Source organism: Aulonocara sp. 'chitande type north' Nkhata Bay, linkage group LG5 (assembly GCF_057382095.1).
Source record: "Aulonocara sp. 'chitande type north' Nkhata Bay isolate Kocher_YH1m ecotype deep benthic linkage group LG5, A_spYH_male_GT1.1, whole genome shotgun sequence".
Classification (NCBI taxonomy): domain Eukaryota; kingdom Metazoa; phylum Chordata; class Actinopteri; order Cichliformes; family Cichlidae; genus Aulonocara; species Aulonocara sp. 'chitande type north' Nkhata Bay.
In genome coordinates, this window is record NC_141348.1 from 19,457,133 (window position 1) to 19,479,869 (window position 22,737).

The following is a 22,737-nucleotide window of genomic DNA, read 5'->3' on the forward strand; positions in this document are numbered from 1 at the left end:
ATTTTGGGTTAGCATATCCAAGCACTGGAGCTGATGTCAGTTTCTCTATGATTACCTCAAAAGCTTCCTGACAAGCAGGTGTCCAACGGCTGGAAAGAGGCTCTTTAGGGTTCAAGTATCCGCTAGGACCGGGTGTCACCTTTCTGCCCTTCCTGTATGGTGGGTAGCCTTTAGTAAGATCATTCAGGGGTTTGACAATTTTTGAATAGTCCTTCACAAACCGTCGATAGTACCCTGCAAAGCCTAGGAAAGACTTGAGGTCACTGAGCGTCTGGGGTCTTGGCCAGGTTTTGAGAGCTCTGACCTTCTCAGGATCGGTCTCTACACCTTTGGTAGACACGATGTGTCCTAGGTATCGCACAGAACTTTGGAAGAAGGAGCACTTTTTGGGAGAAAGTTTCAACCCATATTCTCTCAGTTGCTGAAGGACACGTAGAAGCCTGGTTTCATGTTCCTCCAAAGTGCTGGAGAACACGATGATGTCATCTATGAACACCAGAACTTCTTTCAGATTGAGGCTGCCCATACACCGTTCCATTAAGCGCTGGAAGGTGCTGGGAGCGTTGGTGATCCCCTGGGGCATACGGTTAAACTCGTAAAATCCCAAGGGGCACACAAAAGCTGTCTTGGGCTTATCACATTCCTCCATCTCAATCTGGTAATAACCAGACTTGAGATCCATTACTGAAAACCATTTGGATCCAGCAAGGGCTGAGAAAGCCTCTTCAAGGTTTGGAAGTGCGTACGCATCTCGTATTGTTAACGCATTGAGCTTACGATAATCAATACAAAGACGGACCTCTCCATTCTTCTTTTTAACCACCACAATCGGTGAAGCATAAGGGGACTCTGATTCACGGATTACTCCTGCATCAAGGAGTGCTTGCAAGTGCTTCCTCACAGCTTCATAATCATTTGGGTGGATTGGCCTGGACTTTTGCTTAAAGGGTGCTTCGTCCTTTAAGTTTATGTGATGTTTGACTTTAGATACATGTCCAAGATCCAAATCATGCTGGGCAAAAACATCAGCATAGGCACTTAGACGCTGGGTAACCCTCTCTTTCCACTCCTGCGGGAGGGGAGAATTGCCAAAGTCAAATGTCAAATCTGGGTGAGCAGGTTCATCAACTGGCTGTGCAGTAACATTACAACATTTCACAGTGTCATCATTTTTGGTTGAAATGGGTGATTCGTCATATATCTTTGCAGGACTATGGAGCTCTGCAATGATACATCTAGAAGGCAGTGTTACGTCATGCTCAGTTTCATTTCTCACCCATATAGGTAACCTATGAGGATGCTTCTTGGGCAAAGTGACAAGACAGCACTCCACAAAAATTCCCCCTGGTAAGGTGGATGTCGTTGGCTGTTCAACAATGGCACATTCACCAGCACTGCTGGATCTGACACAGCCTTCAAGGAGGACCCTCCCTTGAGCTGGTACTACGTGTTGCACCTTGCCCTTAAGAGTTACAAAGCCATCGTTTCCGGCTAGGTTTATCTCTCTCCTGACCTTGAGTGTACGGAGGATCTGCCTGTAGCCATAGACCGACGACAAATCATTGGGATCTTTACCTTGACAATATTCGTCGTACAGAACATCAAGTGCATTTGTCCCAATCAGCACAGGCAAGTCACAGTTAGAGCGTAAGTCAGGTACTACTAAAGCAAGGCTAGAAACCTCAGGCTCAGTTTCAATAAAGCTTTTTGGAAACTTAAGGCTGATGGGTATGTATCCCAAGTAAGGAACATTTTGGCCACTAGCAGCCTCAACATCCAGGCCACTGATAGGCTGAATGGGATGTTCTGAAAGATTGGTGTTGTAAAATGAAGCGGACACTGTGGTCACTTGAGACCCAGTGTCAAGGAGACAACTGCAATTGACTCCCGACACGGTGACATTTGCTGTACATTTCTGTCCTACAAGTCCCTTGGGTAACCTAATCTGGGGTCGTGCTGCACGAGAGAGAGAAGATACTTTGCTCTGAGGTTCCGGTTTGGGACGTTCATGATTACTTTCAGTTCCTGGTAGTCCCTCCCCAGAAACTGATTTTAGTTTAAAGCTGACATATTCTGTTCCTCCCAGACTTGTAGTTTTTGGTTGAACTCCTTACGTTTCATTTCAACTAGTTCAGGGTTTGGTTCATTGCTGCAAGAGGGAGCAATATGACCATCCTCGCCGCACCTGAAGCAGTACCATGGGCGTGGCTTCTTAGTGGGCTTAGTCTCACTTGGGTCAGATTTCTCTTTAGGAAGAATCTTGAACTTAGGTTTGGTTTTCTTATTTGGCTTGTCAGAGTTCTGGCTTGAACTGTCAATAGCTGATGCTTTCAGTGAAGCCACTTGGGCTTGTAGCTTTGCAAGTTTCCTTTCTAACTTATGTGCATCAAAAGGCACTAGCCTATCATTAACAGCTGATACGTCTGTATCATCAGTGACATACTCTCCTACTTCAAGGGAGTTCAAATGTGCCTTAGGTTTAGAAATGCCTAAGTGCTGTTTCATTCGGCTGGACTTTGCTGCTTGCCGGTCCTCCTCAGTACGTAGCATGAGGAGCAACTCTGGAAATGAAGGTGGCTTGTCCTTCTTCTGCTCAAGCTGCAAGGTTGTGATCAAGCTGTTGTTCCAGCAACCTCTACAAAACTGTTTAAGCAGTTGGCGATCTGAATCATTTGTAGTGATGCCACCTCTTTTAATGACTTTACTCAGGGTTATCTGCAACCGCTGTAAATAGGCAGAAGGCTTTTCACCTGAGTTCTGGTTTGTGCTCAGGAATTTGGCAAAAAGCTCATCCCCATCATCAACAGTACCATACGCTGAGTCAAGAAGGCTGAGATAGTCATGGGGAGAAGCGTTAGGACCAAGGTGCTTTACAATGTTAGCAGCTGGTGGAAGAAGGCTCTCAACTATTTTCCTTACCATATGTTTGTCAGATATGGTACAATCTATGAGGTGGAATTCAACATTGTTGCGCCACGTATCATAATCAGCTTCGAAAGTAGAGCAAGGGGTTTTCCCCGAGAAGGGCCTGAGCTTTGCATGACCTTGAGAAGGCATTTCATTGTTCTTAATGACATGCTCAACTACTACTCTCTGTACTTCAGGTGTAGTGAGCTGTTCAGGTGGTAAGTAGATAGTAGTTTTTCTGTGCGAGGGAGTCACTTCTACACTTGGAGAGGATGAGTGAGAGTCATGCTCAGGCAAGTGGGTTAAATCACTGCCCAGTTTGAGAGAACTTTGATGCTCTATGATGGCTGGTTCATCTTGGTCTGTGTCACTAGTGAGCTGCAGATTCTGATTAGGCACTGTTACATTTGGCCCAACTGCGGGATCACTCTCAGTGGACTTCTTCATTCTGGCCAGCTCATCTAGTAAAACCTTCTCAAAATCTGCACCACTCAGTTTAGCAAGCCCTTTCAGTTCAGTTAGGTAAGAATGGGTTAAACATGAACCCCTGTCTGCAGCATACAGCGCAGACAGAAGCTGGATATGATGGACAACACTTGGGTTACGGCTTTGTCTTTTGCAAGGCAAGCTATCCTTAAGGAACTGGACTGGTTCACCTGATTGGAACTCCACAATGGCTGTGTTTTTAAACTGTGCCTCTGTGCTAGTTACTTTGATTACTCTTCCAATAGAACCAAACTGCCCTAAGTAATCAATAACCTCATTGTCAACCTCATCGCCTGTTAACCCTCCTACTAGGACAGAGTTAGGTACTTTGACACCTTCACTTTGGATTACATCCATGTTGTCTTATTGCTCCAACCCAGAATGTCATGGACAATTGTAATGATTTGACCCAAAAGGCATGAAAGCACCAGTTGCTCAACTTCCAAAATAAAAGGAATTAAACCTCCTGGCTGGCTCGCCACGTTTTGTGTAGCGCCTCTACTCAGGACCAGTACACTCTCACTTCAAATAGAGACCCTAGACATCTTTCTAGGTTCAGGAGGAGGTTTTGTTTTGGAGACTCACAAAAGGAGTTGGCTTGGAAGTGAATAACTGGGACCTTTATTGCCTCAGTACCATTTATACACATATACAACACAATAACCCAAATTGCACACTAATAGTGCATTTTTAAAGGTGAATACATGTAAAACAAAACAAAATAAAGACATTTAAATGGAAGATTTATACTGAACAGTATCAGAGCTCTTTGGAATGAATGAAACAGATTAAAGTGTTCCTGTTGTGAAGTTTGAATTGTCCAGTCTGAATTGTCCTTTAAAGTCGTTGAAAACCCAAACAGGTGTACTGTAGGGGAATTGTCAGTGTGCAAACCCTATTATCCGGGTAGGAAAAGTAGTGCATAGGGCTTATCTGTAATCCAGGGTTGCTTGAATCAGTTTCTCAGGCAAATCCCACAATCCGATCGCATGGCTGGCCACACCATTTCACGATCATCCAGGATCTCATTTGGGCTGTTCTCGCCGTCAGTGGTTCTCCAGAATTCTTCTAGTAGTTCAAAAAAAACCAATCTACACAAACAGTGCAGAACAATCAATTTCTTTTCCCATTTTGTGTTCTTAACATGAGCTCATTAACTTCTTTTCCAAATGTATTAATCACAAATGGCATTCCCTTTAGCTTACCAAGTTACAAGAGTTACAGTAACTTGTTTGTACCAGTATCAACAATTTTATCAAAATTATATCACAACAAAGAACATCAGCAGCTTAAACAGTAATGTAAACAGTCATAGCAATGAAAGTGACATTCATCCTTAAGGCTTACAAGAAAATGTAACTTAATTCAGTGCAAATACTATTAAACTTGAAATATGCTCATATCTATTAAGACATAACCATTCTAATATAAACAGAGCTATTGCTTCTACTTGAATACCTCCCCGATCGGAATATGGCTTCAGCGGGGTGGGGTGGCTAACAGCTATTAGCAGCTAGCATCGCATCTAGCATCGGCATCGTTTAGCTCAAAGCATTCAACACTTATAACACACTGTAAAGAACAACAGGAGAAGTGAAACAACACGCCAGATTCTCATAGCTCCCGATTGGTTTTTGTTCAAAGGTTTCTGAGCTGAATCGGCTAGTGAAATACATTATCTAACTTAACAGGTAGCTAACGAAAGCACGTGACTCACCGGGATTTTCAGACACAAATAACTTGACAGACGTTATTCCCTTTGTGGTCAGAGTTCGGGGCCTAATAAAAGAGTACCTTATTAGCATTTATACGTAAAACAATCTGGTCTCATTAACCGGGTTGCAGTATTGCATACCAAGATACGTTTTCCATGCGCTCCGACACGTACTTGACCGCCATCAGAGGGAAGATCTCACAGGAAGAGAGAGGTAATACTTCCTGCGCACTAGACGCAAGGTCATCAGAACACAAGACTGCATCACAGCGCCCCCTTGTGACAATAACAGGCTATAGCCTTAGATTACAAAAAGGGATTTTGCAGCCCTGTATTTCACATGGGTTACAAGTGCAATATGAGAAAATGGGAGGTCTAGGAGTCCAGAGGATGGTGCAATGATAAGTGCACTCTTTTTCTTCAGTGTGCTGACTGACAAAGTTCAGGAGGCTTATGCTTCATATATATATGACATGTTATCCTTGGGTGTTCTGAAAGGCACTATTTTCAAATAAAATCTGTGTATGTGTGTGTGTATATATATATATATATATATATATATATATACGGTGGTTAGCACTTTTGCCGCACAGCAAGAAGGTCCTGAGTTCAATTCCAACATCAGGCCGGGGTCTTTCTGTGTGGAGTTTGCATGTTCTCCCCGTGTTTGCGTGGGTTCCATCCGGGTACTCTGGCCCCCTCCCACCGTCCAAAGACATGCAGCTTGTGGGGACAGGTTAATTGGATAATCCAAATTGTCACTAGGTGTGAATGAATGTGAGTGTGAATGGTTGTCTGTCCCTGTGTGTTAGCCCTGCGACAGACTGGCGACCTGTCCAGGGTGTACCCCACCTCTCGCCCTATGACAGCTGGGATAGGCTCCAGCGCCCCCCGCGACCCTGAAAAGGATAAGCGGAAGTGAATGGATGGATGGATGGATATATATATATATATATATATATATATATATATATATATATATATATATATATATATATATATATATATATATATATATATATATATATATAAAATGCAAATTACTTAAATAAATGTAAAGCTGAAACTCATAAGAATAATTTCAGTGAAGCCTGTGCTAGGTTTTGTTTTTCTCAAATCAAAAGAAATTCTAGTACATGCAATAGTTGCCAATGTAAAGGAATGAATGTACTGCTCTTAAAGGAAAAAAATAAGGTTTCTAGTAAATTGCAAGTAAAACTTACTACCCTATTATAAGGTCATATTGTGTTCAAAAAAACATGTCCTCCAGTTTTTCCTGTTTCTCTGAGTCCTACTGTGGTTGAATCTGGACACAAAGGTGACTATATTTTCATTTCCAATGGCTGTGTCCCTTCCTGGTAAAAAGAAAGTGGTGGTAAAGGTCTTGAGAGGCACTGGAGAACTGCTTACTTTTGTCTTTGAATCCGTTCTCCTGTTCTATTAAAATATAAATGATGACTTTGGGATGTGTCCAGCACTACCTGTGGAGGGAGTCGGCATAATTCTGGGAAACAACCATGCTGGAGAAGGTGTGTACTGTCTGAACATGAGATTGAGAGGTTTCCTCTTTGTACAGTAACTAGAGCGATGTGTTGAAAAAAACAAAGTGATAATAGGACATATAAACTGTAGTTATTACAGTGTAGTTATCTGTCTCTTATCTATCTTTTTTGTAGTGAGTTGGTTCAGAAGCAGAAGTCTGATCCCGCTCTTAAGGTTTGTTTTGGACTCCTGCCCCTGCAAAAGTTTTTTAAAAGTATAGCTCAAGGGTACTTTGTGCAGTCCAATGTCCTGGTGCGCAGATGATTTGTGCAAGGAGATATTAGATATTAGGAGAATATTGGTCATTTAAGTTGTGGTCCCTGTTAAATTCAGAGAAAGTTTCTTGAAAGTATCCTATGAGGGTGTAGCATTACATTTAAGTGTCTGACAGACATGCAGATGGATCTACCATTATTTCTTTTGGTCTCATTTTGAGAGATTTGTCTCTATAAGACCTTGGCTGCATGCAGCGGGGCTAGGGGAGGGTCTGTGCTGACGGACGTGGGTTACTGACCTGGTAGCCTGGCTGCCCCGGGGTGGGTCTGGGATGGGCGTGGGGTTGTGGGGGTGCTCCGTCTCCAGGCTGGGGCCCTGGCTGGGCCTCGGGGGCTTGGGTCCTGGTTGGTGTGTTGCCGGGGTTGTGGACGGGTGGGTGTATGGGGGCCCAGCCCTGGCACAGGGTGGCGCCAGTGCATTGAGCCAAAGGTAAAGGTGTGTCACCAGGGTGCAGGGGAGGCATCCCCCCCCCGTCCCCCCCGTCCCCTTCTGGCTGCCTGTGCCTCAATTTTATCTCACAACTTAGACATTCACATTACTCACACTCTCATTACACATACATATAGGATCTTGGGGGTGGGCACGCTACACGGACTCCAAATTACCATCAGGGTGTACACCTCACCCCTGGCGTCGTTGCCCACCTCTCAATTTTAAATACACGTAGACATTGAGGGCTATCAGGGGAGCGATGCGCTTACCTGCTGCTCTCTGGCAGGTAGCTCCATGCCCTCCTGGGTTTTAAATGCACCTTAGAACACACATGCATCAACACTATATATGAGCAGGCGGAGGGAGGTTTGGAGTCTTCTCTCACCCCCGTTCTCTGAGGAGTTGGCCGTCCGACTGGGGTCTGGATTGTGGGGCCTCCCTGCTGCTGCTGAGTCGGGGCAGTCTGCATCTCCCCACCGCAAGGAAAAGGGTAACACCACCTGGGTCTGGGTGCAGTTTCCCCCTCCAGGGGCAAGGGTACCTAGACCTGGGGAGTGTGATTGTGTGTACAGTGTCTCTTTATGTCTGTCTCCACTTTGGGTGAGTGTTGAGTATTTGCATATGAGAGCATGAGGGTGGGAATGGATGTTGGTATATGTGTGTGCCTGTTTGTCTGCGTCCATATCTCAGGTTGGGTATCAGACGCCACCTCTCTGCCACATCTCAGGCCCTCCAAGGTTTGGAGGCCTATCTCCCCCCACCACTTCCCCTGCCAGTGGTGGACTCCCTCAGACATCGGTGCGTTGGTGAGTCGTTGTGTCTGGGGATGGGCGTCCAGGTACACACCGGTTTACTCCTTGGTGGCTGCTTATCGGGGCCTGGAGCCTGGGGCTCGCTCGGGCCACTTCGGGGGTGGGGTGCCCTCGGCCTCTCGGCCTGGGGCTCGGTCACTCTGGCACAGCTGGCTGCCGGCGGAGCTCACGGGCGCGTCACTGCAACCCCCCCCCCCCCGGCTTCTGCTCCGCGGCTGCCCTCATCTGGGACTCTCCTCAGCTCTTTCTGGGACAGTGGCGCAGCTGCCCCTCTGTTGGTCTTCCTTGGTCTCTTGTGTTCTGGGGGCCTCTGGATGTCTGGAGTTTTGATCTCCTCCATACCTGCTTCATGCCCTGGAGGACAGGGCTGTGGCTCCCCACACCCTCTAGCAGATCATTACATGTAGGAGCCTTTTAAAAACAAGCGTGTTCATGCTCACAGGCGTACACACGGGTGCTCACACACACAAACTACACCCTTTTTGGCTCCTACCTCAAAGCACACTGTGCACTGTCGATCTTACGTGCTGCACAACAATGTTTAATATTTAGTATTTACTGTTATATTCACATAGATCATCATGATGTTGTTTATTCTATTGCTCTAGTCTTCTTCTGTTTGTTTTCTTTTTTCTTTCTCAACAGGTGATCCAGGAAAAGAAAAAGAGAGAAAAAAAAGGACACAAAGACAAAGGTGATGAAGCAGATTTTCATTGTCTTTTCTTTCTATCTCTTTTCTCCTTTTTCCCCCTCTCCTTCTGTTAACTTTCTTCTGAACTTTTCTTCTTGTTTTTCTTTCCCGTTCCTGAGTCCAGTCTGGCCTGATTACAATAACTTAGAATAAAAATAACTAATAAAGATCAAATAAACTATGAAAAAATAAATATATATATACGACCTTGGGCAGTTGACAGGTAAGTGAAACCAGTCCATAAGATCTAATCCTGATGTGTCGCATTACATAATAGATCTGCCATTTGGGTATTTAGTTATGGACTACATTGGCTTGCTGTCTCCCTCAAAGTCTGGTAACTTGTGCCAGGCTATCACTGTCAAGCAACTTAATCTTTGCATTTCATTGCAACCAAATCAGTGGTAAAAACATTACCATCCACAAACCTAAGGTGCTCTAGAGCGCTTCCATCAAACAGTTGTTTCTTTGCCGCTCAGATGAGGGTAAGCGCCAACAACAGGTTTCATTGATCACAGTTTTTTTTCTAATACCTTATCACACCTCATTGAGCACTATATAGATGTTAGAGATGCTCAACACATCAAGCAACGCTTTTACTGTGTTTTCCCTGATAAGAGAGAACAGCTGGAGAAAGCGATACAACACATGCTAGACAACAGAACAGAAAACTCCAAATCCATCTGGATATCTCTCAGTTTACTAGTTTAAAAAAAAAATCCACATTTAGACAGATTTCAGAAAGCTAAACACTGTTACAAAAGCAGATGTGTTTCCGTTGCCATTCATGGACAATTGCATTGACCACGTTGGTTTAGCCAAATTTGTGAGTAAATTTAAGGATGCTGGCAGGTCCCTCTGTTTCCTAGAGCCGAGCCGCTCTAATAACATTAACCAGTCTCACTTCCTACAAGGTGATGCCTTTTGGTTTGCGCGTAATATCCCAGCAACATTCCAGTGGCTTATGAACCATGTGGTGACTATTCTCTCTGATTGTACTGCGTAACTTGATATGGTCATATGATTAACGGAAAAACATCTGCAGGCAGCACGTGTATTGACTGTGAATTTGGCCAAATGTGAGTTTTCTATTGCTACAGTTACCGGTCTGGGATAAGTTGTTTGTCTAGTGGTAGCAAACGTCCTCAAAGACAGAACTTAGCATGATGGGGTATTGCAGAAGCTTTTTAAAAGCTTCTCTGCAGCAGTTGCAAATCGCATTGACCCTCAATGACCTCTTGAGTTCAAAAGTTAAGGTTTTTGAAAATGTCAAAGCTCTCTTGCATTCCTCACCTATACTGGCAGCTGATATGACATGTTTTTGACTTTTTTTTTCCTTTTCAATATGTTTCAGTTGAAATATTTGATTCTGAGATGTGTATCTTGGATCTGTCAGAGTGTATACTGACTGTAATCCCCTTACTTTTTGTGTTCCCTCCAGCCCTGCTGTACTTGTGATTCTGTGATTAATTTTCCCAAATTGATACACATGTCAAGGCCACATGTGAATTTTTAAAGGCTGGAACACAGAACTCCCAGCTGTGTAAGAAAGTGTTTCCAACATCTCTTATTTTCTTCTGCTAATGAAGTTTAAGGCAGCCCCTACAATCAAAATGTAAAACACCTGGATGATGTAGGAAACACAGTAAACAAACAAGCAAATAAATAAATGAATGCTTTATTTACTGGATAAAAAGGTGGAGTTCTAGATTATCAAAAATACCTGAATTTCATTCATCACAGCTAAAGCATAAACTTCTTGGAGGTTGTGTTAGAACAGTTAACCACACAACCAGCCATATTGTGGCATGTGGGAACAGTTTGTTGTAATCTCCTGCCTTGGAACACAGTTTGTTGTTGAGTTTAAGGGAATTGTGTTTACTGTGCCTGTTATAGTTATGCAGCTGTTATAGTTGTGTTACTGCCAACACTACAGTGCTCTTTTATGGTTTGCAAGTGTTGTTGAAAAGAGATGTTGCACCATCGGTGAAGCTTTTGCAGGGTTAATGACCACCTTGGAACTGCAGTGTTAAAGTGCACATGAAACACTTTATGTATTAAGGCTAATTTACAACACGGAGCAACTCTAAAAAAGAATGCAGCTTAAATCTAGCTTCAGTGTTAACTCTATGATGATTTTTTTAGAGTAGGGTTCTATGGTATAAATTAGCATTAACACATGAACTGCTTAATGCCACCTTAAATGCAGGGGTTATCGTGACACCTGAAGCTCGGGTGTTTCTGTGAGTTCTTACCTTAGTAACTCCTAACCTCACCACAATATTCTTAGTCTGAACATTCATGCCCCAAATGCTCCAGAGGACATGAAAACTACAAACATGGCAGAAAAGTCTAAATCTGTCACCCCAAATTGTAGCTGTGACACTTACTGCTGTGTCTAGACACCTGCCAATCAAAACAGCCATGTCCCTAACAATATCATCCATGTGGAGGGTTAGAAAAGCCAGCCAGCCTATGATGGGAGAAATTAGACTTAAACTGTTTTCATAGAAGTGTGTAAAATATGCCTTTTAAAGCTATAAATGTAGACATTTTAACATAGGAGTCTATAGGCACTGATTCGGTTTTGATGTATAAAAACAAAAGCTGGACAAAAGCTGGCAATTTTGAAAAACAAAACAAAACAAAAAAAACAACCCCAGAGTGTGTATTGTGCTAAAATGCATTCTGGAGAAAATAAATGATACATTGCCATGACTTAATAACTCTTCTCTGTGGAAATTCCAGAGAATTCTGAGAAGACTTGAAGGGGAAAAAATGAAAATTTGTCTCACCGTGCTGACTGAGCTGCTGTTATGTATTTTTTTCAACCTACAATCTTTGTTTAGATTGGCAAAGGTTATCTTCTGAGGAAATCTCACAAACATTATCAGATGATGACAACATATTTCCCCAAACGTTTTATCTGCTGGAACATGTTTTTCTCAGCCAATTGGCTTACAACCCTGTTTAAAAGATGATTAGATGAAGCTGCCATGGTCTCTGTTACCTGCTCAACTTCTTTGTTATATATATGCTGCCTGAAGCTGTATTAATTTTTCTCTCTTTTTTAAATGTTTTTGAAACTTTTTAAATACGATAGCTCGTAGTGCACTCGGTAACCTGCTGTTGTTTTCCAGTAAACTATGCTGATCATTGCAAAATCACTACAGCACTTTACTATTCGTTCAGCCTACTTGACATAGGGTGTGTAATGAATCACTGAAGAAGTATAGTAGTTCCTCTGTTTGTGTGTATGTGTGTGCGTGCGCGTGTGTGTTTTTGTAGCAGGCGCTCACTATTGGTCTTAGCTAAGCTCTCTCTCTCCCTCTCTCCCTCTCTCTCTCTCCCTCTCCAGGGGAGGGTCACGTCACACCCACTACCAGACTGTCAAACACAACGAGGACTACAAATAGGGCAGAGAGCAACAGAGACACACATAAAATTCCTCTCTCAGCTGAAGACTGCCTGAATACACAGTTTGGTCAACAAGCACAGAAATAGTCATGGCTCAAGGTAAGTTGTATGGTGCCTCCTTACTAATTTTATGGTGATGTTATCTTTTGCACGAAGAGGTCTTTAATACGTAGAATTTGATAGAAATAGTTAAGACCTTACTCAGTATTAAAAAAAAATCAATATTGTTACATGTGTTGTTTTGAGTCATTCATTCGGGTCAGCATGGGTGTTCATTATTATCCCACTATGTCTATGTTAATGTGACTGTGATGTTTAGTTACAGAGTTTTGTAGAGAAGTGCATGTTTAGGAGGTGAAACTTTCACTCTTAACCTGCAGGCACGGTGCCAAAGATTTCCACTGCTGTCTGAAGTCATCACTATTCACTTCAGCACCGTACTGCTGTATATAGCGATGTCACATTTTCATCAAGGATCTGAAGATCTAAAAAAATGTTTCACCTTTATATTTGAGAAGATGATTGCCTTCTAAGGTCCCTAACACTTAATAATAGCAGCTGAGAGCAGCTGGTGCTTCCATTACTTAACCAGTGTTATCTTTATAGGCTCACAGAGGACCAAGAAAGAATTCGGATGGTGCTGCTAAGAAATTCATAACTCCACAAACAGCACGTCATTTCTGTTTAATAGGAATCCCCAATAATTCAAAAACATAAAAAGTTGCCCACCTGTGTGTGAAGTCAAACACCGCAACATACCAAAAATATCTGTGGAGGGCAGCTGGACACTTTAATAGCAGCCTAACCGTCTGCCAGCGCACCTCCGAACAAATTGTAGTTGGTCATGCTTACACTAACTTCTTATAAATAAGCAACATTTGTTTTCCATATGCTGAATGTGCACAGAGCATTTATTTAAATCTGAATGAACTTTTGAAGGAGAACCTCAGTCAACATGGGTGTCTCCTTGAAGACTGAAAAGTTCAGAGTGTTTTTCCCTGTTTATTTCTCCAGGATTTTAAACAGTGTCGACTGTACCAGCTCATGCACACTTGTCCCCAGCTAGACTTTGTGTAATTTTCCTTATGAGGCTCATAGTGGCCTCAGTGATGCTAACCATGATCCACATATCACGGGGGGGGGCGACTGTGGTGTGTGGCTCATGGTTGGTAGACTGGAAGTGGAGAGTGGGTGTGTTCAGTATGTAAACGTTAGAAAAAGAGGGAGGGTCGGAGCTTAGGAATTTTGGCTCGTTCAGTTTAAAATGGAGTGCTGTCCTTATAATTTACGCAACCCTGCAGGATAAACTGCAACCCAGTGACATGCATTCAGTTTGTCTTCACACCACACATGCATACCATATGACATACCAAAGCTGCTCCGCTTTAAATGAAACATTATGTTCAATTACGGGAGCAAATCAAAATACTTGCCTTTTGTACTATCAATGTAGCCGCAACAAGCCTCCAGAGCCCTGCAGAGAGGATGATGTCAGTTCCCCACTGCACCATTAGCCTGTTGTCTCTAAAGGTTTAAGGTGACAGACATCCATGTGTTATTAATCTAAGTAATTGTTTTCACATTGTGTAAGCTGAGGGCATATTTTATTGGACTTCCTTGTCTCCAGATGGCTCCTATATAACTTGACATAATAATTGTGCTTCAGTGCAATGCTTACATTTTTTTTTTTCAAATATGTGTTGATTGGTTTGGGATCATGAACAGACTAAACAGAAAAGCCCTCATTATGCTCTGACTACACTCTCCAGCTGTGTCAGAATACACTGCACTAACGTGTCTTCAGTTAAGACCGGACTAAGTTCAAGATCAGTAAAACATCAGAGCCATGCCAAATACTGAGGAATGAGCCCCTATGGATTTCATGTAAAACCGCAGGAACTTTTTCTAGTCGAGCCTTTGTTTACTTAAGTCTCTCCTAGCCTTGTGACTACCACCTCATGTCTGTTTCAAGCATTAAGTTTGCAAGGAATAATACATAGGGAGAGGCTAACATGACATGTCACAGTGCAGATGACCAGTGGTTACACAGCAGCAAGAGAATCTCTGAGTCATCATATAGGTGGGCCTTTAATCAAAGGGTGGGATTCTTTAAGTTACAAAGGACACTGGAGCGTGAAGGGAGTGACTGTCTGGGTTTAGCTTCTGGTAAATTAATACAGGAAGATCTGTCAGATAATATCATCCTTGAATGTTGGAAAAGACAGAGCATCCTACAGTCTGCAGTTTAATTTCAAAGTGAAGTCATCACAAGCAGAAGGAACAAACAAAGCAGTTGTTTTATGTTTTTTAGATTATGTGCCACATCCACAGCTGCGACACAGGAAATCCAGACCTTGTTAACTGCACTTTTTCAGTTAACTGATCATTTTTTAAAAAGTATTTGTTGGACACTTTTGATTTTATTAGAGTTCCCGATGTCCTACACAGCAAATAGGTTTCATAAAGCTTCCACTTTTTTGCGACATTGCATCATGTGCTCCATATGCATAGAGGTATATTTTTTCCTATCATTATAAGAAACAAGGCCATGACTAATGAACTTCACAAATCTAAATGATTATTCTGGACTAAAAATCCAACTTTTTAGGTCAGCATTGAGAGAAATTACTAGGTAAGAGATGTTTTTAGAAGTAAAAATTGTAAGTATGGATATGTCAGTATTGTTTAATATAAATAGCATTTACACTGTATAATTTCTGTCAGTAGTTGTGTAGTAGCTGTGTGTGTACTCAGCTAAATGTGCTGCAGACAGTGTTTGATTATTGTAAATATATTATATGCAGATACTCTTTTACTCTTTGTGTTTTTTTTCTTGATCTGCATTTTTATAAAGAATAATAGAAACTCTCATTACCAAATGGTTCTTTATAGACTATACTGCATATTTTAAATACTACTTAAATACTTTCTTTTTTTATTCACATTTTTTTCCCTCCCTCTCTCCATTTTAGCTCTGGACATCGATCGCTGGAACTTGGAGTGCGAGTTCAACAACACTGACCATCGCACCGATCTCAATGGCATTGATCGTCTCATTGTGAGGAGAGGCCAGCCTTTCTCAATCAGCCTGTACCTTCGCTCTGGAAGCTACCAGCCAGGAGTCAGCTCACTTGATTTTGTTGCAGAAACAGGTACTGCTCCTGATTCTTGTATTATAATATTTATATCATATACATGTGTTCTTTTATGAAGTTTATATGGTCTGTATCAAAACAATTGGAAAATTGAATGAATAAAACTTTCCCTACACAATAGGAATAGGAAAAGCATTGTGTCCTCTCATTCAGGAAGTTAGCAGCAACTTGAAACCATTTATTACCATGTGTTTCTGCTGTCACTATTTTCATTGTTGCCTATTCAAGAATGAGAAGGGAAAGAAACAAAGTTTATGGAAAGGGAAGTCATGTTCCCGTCTTCAGCGATCAGCAATAGTGCAACACCCTTTTCACACTGGGCTCAGTTACAGTAGCTGAAAGATGTTTCCATTTCTATCCTCTATGACCTTAGTTGTTATTCTTTGCAGCCCTAGAAACTATATCTTAAATTTTTTGCAGTACAAACAGTGAAAGCTCTCTGTCTCTTGTCCTCTTCTAATATTTGGATAAGTCTCTTATGAAGAGCACGATAAGTCAACTTGTTGCAGACCATCGAATGAAACTCTTTAAACAGGAAATGTTGCTCGCCAAGAGGAAAGCGTGTGTATAATCACAGATAATGATATCAGCCTTTGAAAGTCGAATGTGCTTTAATGGATAAGAGCGGCACCGTTCACCCCCCCAGTGTGTGAGCCCAAAGCTTGCCCTTGCTTTAGCTGGCTGAGTGGGAGATGTCAAAGAGTTGGCTCTGTGGATTAAAGTGAACACAAATGATTTTAAATTCGTTTAACACAGCAGAATTTAGGAATGAATTACTAATCTATTATGATATCCACAAATCAGAAGACATACTGTAAGTTTACATTCCCTAGCTACGACTGTTTCACTAGGATCTCTGCCTCTTCTTTCAGACTCAGACTTCTAACTATATTTGGGGTTTCATGCAGGTCCTCAACCCTCTGAACAGTATGGCACCAGGGCCTCTTTTGGTCTGTCTGCCAGCATTGACACTTCCTGCTGGAGTGCTGCTGTCACCAGTCCACCCGGAGACACGGTGGCCCTGTCAATCTGCTCTGCACCAGATGCGCCTATAGGCCGCTACACCCTGACCCTGGGGCACTCTGCGAGGATCGAGTTCATCCTGCTCTTTAATCCCTGGTGTCCAGGTGGGTAAACAGAAGCTGTCGCACAAGGGGCTCTTGTTAAGACTCACTTTGATGATCCTGTTTATTGCAGGAACTTTTCAGTTGCACGAGTGAAGAGACCATTTAAGGGAACGGTTGCATAGTCAAACAACTATGTTGTGATTTTTAAGCAATAGTTCAGCCTTGAGCTGAATATTCCTTTGTTGGAATAGTTTTGAAGCACTGGATTGAAAGTGAATGAAAGAGAAAGATTGAAAAAGAGGATTATAGACAGAAGACAGCTGTAACATGTCAGCTACTTCACTTGTGTTTACTTTTGAGCTGAGCTAGCACTAACCTTTCCAGCAGCAGCCTGTAGTCTTTCCTTTGGTACATAATAGTATTTTACACTCTTGTGTTTTCAATAGGCAGTTTCCAATAGTTAAAGACCAGCAGTACATCATTTACACCCTAGTTAGGACATGTATTAAGGCATGTATTAATGTTTGTAATGTCTCTTGGCAACAGGTGATGCAGTATACATGGACAACAAGGAGAATTTGGCAGAGTATGTCTTAGCTCAGGATGGGATCATCTTTCGAGGAGCCTACAAACATCCCATACCTACTCCCTGGAATTTTGGACAGGTGCCAGCAACAACACTGACACAATCAGCCTGCCTACATTATCCACATAATCAGTTATATAAGTTCACACAGTGCCAGAGCGGTGAGGGAGTGAACCGCACTCATTCTGATAACAGAAAAATACATCTAGATCTGGATACATAAAGAGGGTGGACAGCATGATAAAGTAGTATTTTCTTTAGTAGGATCCTGAGAGCCAGAAGATAATGTTTTCCTATTCTGATTTTTTAAGCACTCCCTTTCTACAATTCAGTTTCCAGAGGACAGTTTCCCTTCTTCCCTTATTAGAGAAATTAGGATCATTTGTTACTTTGATGGACTGTCTAATCTTAAAGAGTCTCTCCTAACCTATTGAACTGGCTGTAACTGGGACCTGGTACATTCAGATGCTAGGGTATTCGGATCATGCCATGAACACAGATATTTCAGCCCAGTTTCAATAGAGTTGATTTCTAGTGAAAATACTCCTATTTCCCCGACTAGATATTGTAATGAAAAACTTCAGAGCCCTAACAAGCTTTTTTGCGCCTCGGACCGGTTTGTGTCCGACAATATATATTGTTGTGTTACAACAAAATAAAACCAGTGGAGGTACCAAAAAGAAGAAGATTTATTCATAACACAGGGGAAAAGACCCAGGGAAACTGAGTTAACAATAAAACTGATAAAAAAAAAAACAACCCAATAAAAACCCTGAAAATCATGTTTGTACTTGCTCGGCCAACTCCTTTGAGCTTTCACTTTACTGTTATAATATCAGCCTCTTTCACCTGGCAACTCATCCCCAGACAGCTATACGTCTGACTCCCCTTCTACAAATGAGAGCTGGAAGTCCTGCTGTGCACTACAAAGACACTGAATAAAAGTTTTGTTTTGAAAGTGCTAAAATTACTGTAAATTTCTGAGCTCTTGGTAAAATAAAGACAAGAATGTAATAATGAAGAACCAATTTTTAACAAAAGAATAATAATATCAGATCACTTAACCTCCCTTGTGGCAATAAAATGCAGCATCAATAGAAAGCCCAGGATGTCCTCTTTACACTGCAGTAGGCCTGAGATACAACACATATACTTTGGTTGATGTATAGGTCTCAAACTTGCATCCCTCACATAGGGCAAGAATGAATTGTTGAGTGTTAGGAGGTTAATGGATGGTGCGTTCCATCAGTTTTTCCATGGCGTGACTCTTCAAAAGCTGGTATCTCTTCCTCTGAATTTTTACCTTCCTGCTTTAATGCCTGAATATCCTCCACATCATGCCCTGCCAGAAATCAGTCTGTTTCCCCTTTAAAATTCTGAGTGAAGTCCCTTTAGTCCTCTGCTTCCTGAAGTATGGACATAGGTTGAATTTGAAGGCAGTAAGCCCTGCTGTCCACTACAAAGTATACTTTAAATCACTGTAAATGTGATTTTTAGCAGCAGAAGCACAATATCTGCAAAAATAAAGGATAACCTCCCTTGTTATAAAATGTGGAAGCCTTAATGCCCGTCATTCTGAATGAAAACAGTATTGTATATGAATGATTGGGTATGCTCAAAGTTTTGACTTGCATTGTATTTCAGATTTGTTGTATTTATTTATTTTTATAAAGCATGTGCCTGCCATGACATGCCTAGTTTTGTTATTTTTCCGCTCACACTTAATCTGCAGTTATGTGTCTTATGTTGCGGTACAGTTTGAAAGTGGAATCCTGGATGTCTGTCTGAGGATTCTCGATATGAATCCTAAATATCTGAAAAATCCTGGCAAGGACTGCTCAGGGAGAAGAAATCCCATTTACGTGTCCAGAGTGCTGAGTGCTATGGTTTGTCCTTTTGACTTCTCGATATTCTTTCATTTTGAGAGAGTATTGTTTCTCTTTGTTAATTTTCATAGACACGTTTCTTTTGCCTGGCAGGTGAATTGCAATGATGACAAAGGGGTGTTGCTGGGAAAATGGACAGGTGACTATGAAGGAGGCGTCAGCCCCATGTTATGGAGGGGAAGTGTGGAAATCCTGCGCAACTGGGACACACAAGCCTGTCAGCCTGTTCGCTATGGACAGTGCTGGGTGTTTGCTGCAGTGGCCTGCTCAGGTAAGATAGCACAGAGCCAGGCTTGGTAGCCTATCTCTAAAAACCGCTTGCTTAGACTCAAGCAGACAAAACATTATATCCTACATATAAGCACATATTTATGATATGCATTTTGTTCATCTTTTAAATATGATAATACTTAAGTTATTGTTAAACCTTGTCAGTTTCCAGGGCCCTGGGCATCCCCTGCCGACTTGTAACCAACTATCTGTCTGCACATGACACCAACAGCAACCTGGTGATTGAACGCTATGTCAATGAAAATGGAGAACTCATTCAATCCAAAGAAATGATCTGGTGAGAACTCTTTTAAGTTGACTCACAAATGGTGGGACAGCTCACAGATTCAATTTAAATCACTGACTATCTTGAAATGAGAGAATCCACAGGCTATACTCAGCGTGAATCTGTTGTGTCATGGGGCAAGTGTGAAGACCTGAGTTACTTTGGTTAGGGCAGCTGGGTCTGGAGTAATGAAGAGGTGTGGCAAGGGTGGCCATAATGTTTTTGCATGTGATGCATGGTTGTAATACATATGACCATGCAGTATGTTTCTATTATGCTATCCATTTTATGGTATGCATTGTATCTACAGGAACTATCACTGCTGGGTAGAGAACTGGATGACTAGACCTGACCTTAAACCTGACTTTAATGGTTGGCAGGCCTATGACCCCACGCCTCAGGAGAAGAGTGAAGGTAAGAAAGACTGTCCATCTAAAGCATGTTGTTTTATCAAGTAACGTGCTCACTGTGTCTTTCCCCCCGTTTCCCTCAGGGGTGTACTGCTGTGGCCCCACCCCTGTCAGAGCCATTAAGGAAGGTGAGCTCACGTTCAAGTACGATGCCCCCTTTGTCTTTGCTGAGGTCAATGCTGATGTGATCACATTCATGAAGAAGAAGGATGGCAGCACATCGAAAGTTTCTTCCAATGCACTCGTTGGCCAAAAGATCAGCACCAAGAGTGTGGGCAGTGATGCCAGAGAGGACATCACTCATCTCTACAAATACCCTGAAGGTAGATCAAACTTTTAGCACTCCAGCTGAATCAAATAAGTTCTTTCTCTTTTGAAAAAAATAGATATTTACCCAAGATGTACTATTTAAACACTTGTTTGCAATGCAAAGAGGGATTTACCATGCACGCCTCATCCAACATGGTCTCACATGTTTGCATTCATTGCACTTTTGCCCAGTTTTTCACACACTGTAAGTGTGCGTGGAAATCATTCCCTCATACCTGTAGGTAAAACCAGGGTCACTTTCTAGCTACATTCCTGAATTGCTTATCAGTGTTTGCATTCCCCCTATTGTACATAAAGTCAACTCAGAACACCCTTAGGCTCATTTACTCCTACACACACTTTATCACTTTGGTTCAAATATACTGTAGAAATTGATTATACAGCATGGCAAGGCATATGGGCCGAGGCTTCTGTTATTTAAGCCATGATGTCGCTTCAATACTCACAGGATCTGCTGAAGAGCGGGAGGCTTTTAAGAAAGCTGACCATCAAAACAAGCTGCTCCAGCAGCAACAGAATCAAGGCCTGCACCTCAATATCAAGGTGACATCAGATATGAGGAAGGGCTGTGACTTTGATGTGTTTGCTGTGGTTACTAACAACACACAAAGTGAGAAGAAGTGCCGCCTGTTGTTTGGATCCTGCGCGCTGTCCTATAATGGGTTTATGGGAGGGAACTGCGGCTTCAAAGATCTACTCAATGTTGAGCTTTCCCCTGGAGGAGGTAAGTAAGCTCACCGCTGATAGAGAAGGTTAGTACAGACTTTTCTTTTCACTGTAAGTTTAAAATATAATGTCTACGTCCTTCCAGAGAGGAAAGTTCCACTAAGGCTGAACTACTCCAAATACGGTGGTCAGATCACTGAGGACAACCTAATCCGTCTGGCAGCTCTGCTGCTGGACTATACCACTGGAGATACAACACTGGCAGTGAGAAATGTTGTACTGGACAACCCTGAAATCAAAGTCAGGGTGAGTAGCAAGATATGTGACAAAATACAAACTTTTGGGGTCTTTAAAACCCAGAAGTGACCTGAACAAATATAACCAATGTCATGCATGATTGTTATGAGATAAGCAGCATTATGAGCTTCATCTGAGAGTGATCATAATTTTTGGCCTGTTTCTGAACAGATCCTGGGAGAACCAAAGGAGAATCGGAAGCTGGCTGCAGAGATCACCCTTCAAAACCCTCTGCCAGAGAGACTGGAGAACTGCTGCTTCAGCATCGAAGGGGCCAACCTGACAGGGGGAGGCATCATTACTGAGAGGTCATTAAGCCATTAAGATATTTGTCTTTTTTCAAGACAACCTTTTAAAAATTATTACTGTCTGTAATGGAAATGTTACTTCCCAATTTGAATTATGAGATTTGTGTCATATTGTTTCACGTTTTGCTGCCAAGTCTCCGTTCAGCACCCGAATGTCTGGCTGAATGTGCTGCTGTTTAGTCAGGACAGGAGGTCACTGGAGCAGGCAGGAGAGAAAATAAATTACCAAATGGATTCCTTATGATTGCTCAACAGAAGAAGATAGGAGGAGTATCTCCTCATTGAGTGTTTGAACAGTGTCCAATAATTTACTTTACATAAATCCAGCTTTGTGTTTCTGACTCCATGACTGATGAGCAATGTGCCTGCTATTTTTTTTTACCACGACTATGTTTAGCCAAACTCTTCAGAGCAATTCAAACACTTCAACTCCAACTGCACCATTGCCATAAATAGTCACAAGTATCATGGTTTGTTTGACAGCAGGAATTATTGAAATGTCTATGCAATCACAGGACTGTGATATAAACCTTCTGGTGTTGCCTCAAAAGTAATATTTAAACTTTTTTCCTGCAGGCTGGGACCAGTGGGACCTGGTGAAGATGCCAAGGTGAAAATCTACTTCACACCCACCCATTCTGGACTGAGAAAGCTGGTGGTTGACTTCGACAGTAACAAGCTGTGTCATGTCAAGGGCTACAGAAACGTGATTATTGGAAAATAAAGCCTTTCAATGTCCGTAATCCATTAAATGGAATTATTCTTACTCTTTTTTTCAGACCAGGCATTTAAAGATTAGACAATGAATCGAGTTTAGTGCCTTTCTGCTCCAGTGCTTTCTTACTGTCTCCTCTCTTGTTTATTAGGGATTACTATGTGGATATATACTTTAGTCTGAGCCCAATTTTTTTTTTACTGTGATTTATGAATGCTTTGTACTCACCGATGCCAGCCACAGTCTGATGATTTTAGGTATTATGTGTTATTTGACAAAATTAAAAATCTTGTTTGCCAGTCAGTAACAGCCTTTGTTTCCACGTGACTGAGAATGCAATGTGTAGGTTTTTGTTTGCGTATTATATGACAGTCAACACATTTGGACTAACTACAGCAAAGGCAATATGGAGGAGCTGTGTTTATGATGCTTTTTCTCTTGTTGTTTATATACAGTAAATATTTCCCTGGCTAATCACAGCCAA

At 42.0% G+C, this 22,737-nt stretch overlaps 2 protein-coding genes across 2 annotated transcripts; one reads left to right on the forward strand and one right to left on the reverse strand.

Annotated features, from left to right (window-relative positions):
• Positions 1–2,052: 2,052 nt before the first annotated feature.
• On the reverse strand, positions 2,053–5,425 carry LOC147330230 (zinc finger CCHC domain-containing protein 12-like). The gene is made up of 2 exons (XM_086291867.1): positions 5,111–5,425; positions 2,053–4,484 (listed from the first exon to the last, which is right to left on the reverse strand). Exon 2 carries the CDS (start codon positions 3,748–3,750, stop codon positions 2,053–2,055), a length of 1,698 nt encoding a protein of 565 aa, XP_086147993.1. The 5' UTR covers positions 3,751–4,484; positions 5,111–5,425.
• A 6,805-nt stretch (positions 5,426–12,230) lies between these two features.
• On the forward strand, positions 12,231–22,556 carry tgm2b (transglutaminase 2b). Its single transcript, XM_086291869.1, has 13 exons — positions 12,231–12,376; positions 15,250–15,429; positions 16,341–16,559; positions 17,046–17,164; positions 18,843–18,971; positions 19,065–19,242; positions 19,407–19,539; positions 19,838–19,941; positions 20,021–20,260; positions 20,716–20,991; positions 21,079–21,239; positions 21,402–21,538; positions 22,115–22,556. Exons 1-13 carry the CDS (start codon positions 12,367–12,369, stop codon positions 22,260–22,262), a joined length of 2,034 nt encoding a protein of 677 aa, XP_086147995.1. The 5' UTR covers positions 12,231–12,366; the 3' UTR covers positions 22,263–22,556.
• Positions 22,557–22,737: the final 181 nt, after the last annotated feature.

Coding starts and splice junctions, on each gene's coding strand:
- LOC147330230 (XM_086291867.1), bottom strand. CDS start 3,750: ATGGATGTAATCCAAAGTGAAGGTGTCAAAGTACCTAACTCTGTCCTA.
- tgm2b (XM_086291869.1), top strand. Junction 15,430..16,340: donor TGATTTTGTTGCAGAAACAG/GTACTGCTCCTG, acceptor GGTTTCATGCAG/GTCCTCAACCCTCTGAACAG. Junction 19,540..19,837: donor CAATCCAAAGAAATGATCTG/GTGAGAACTCTT, acceptor TTGTATCTACAG/GAACTATCACTGCTGGGTAG.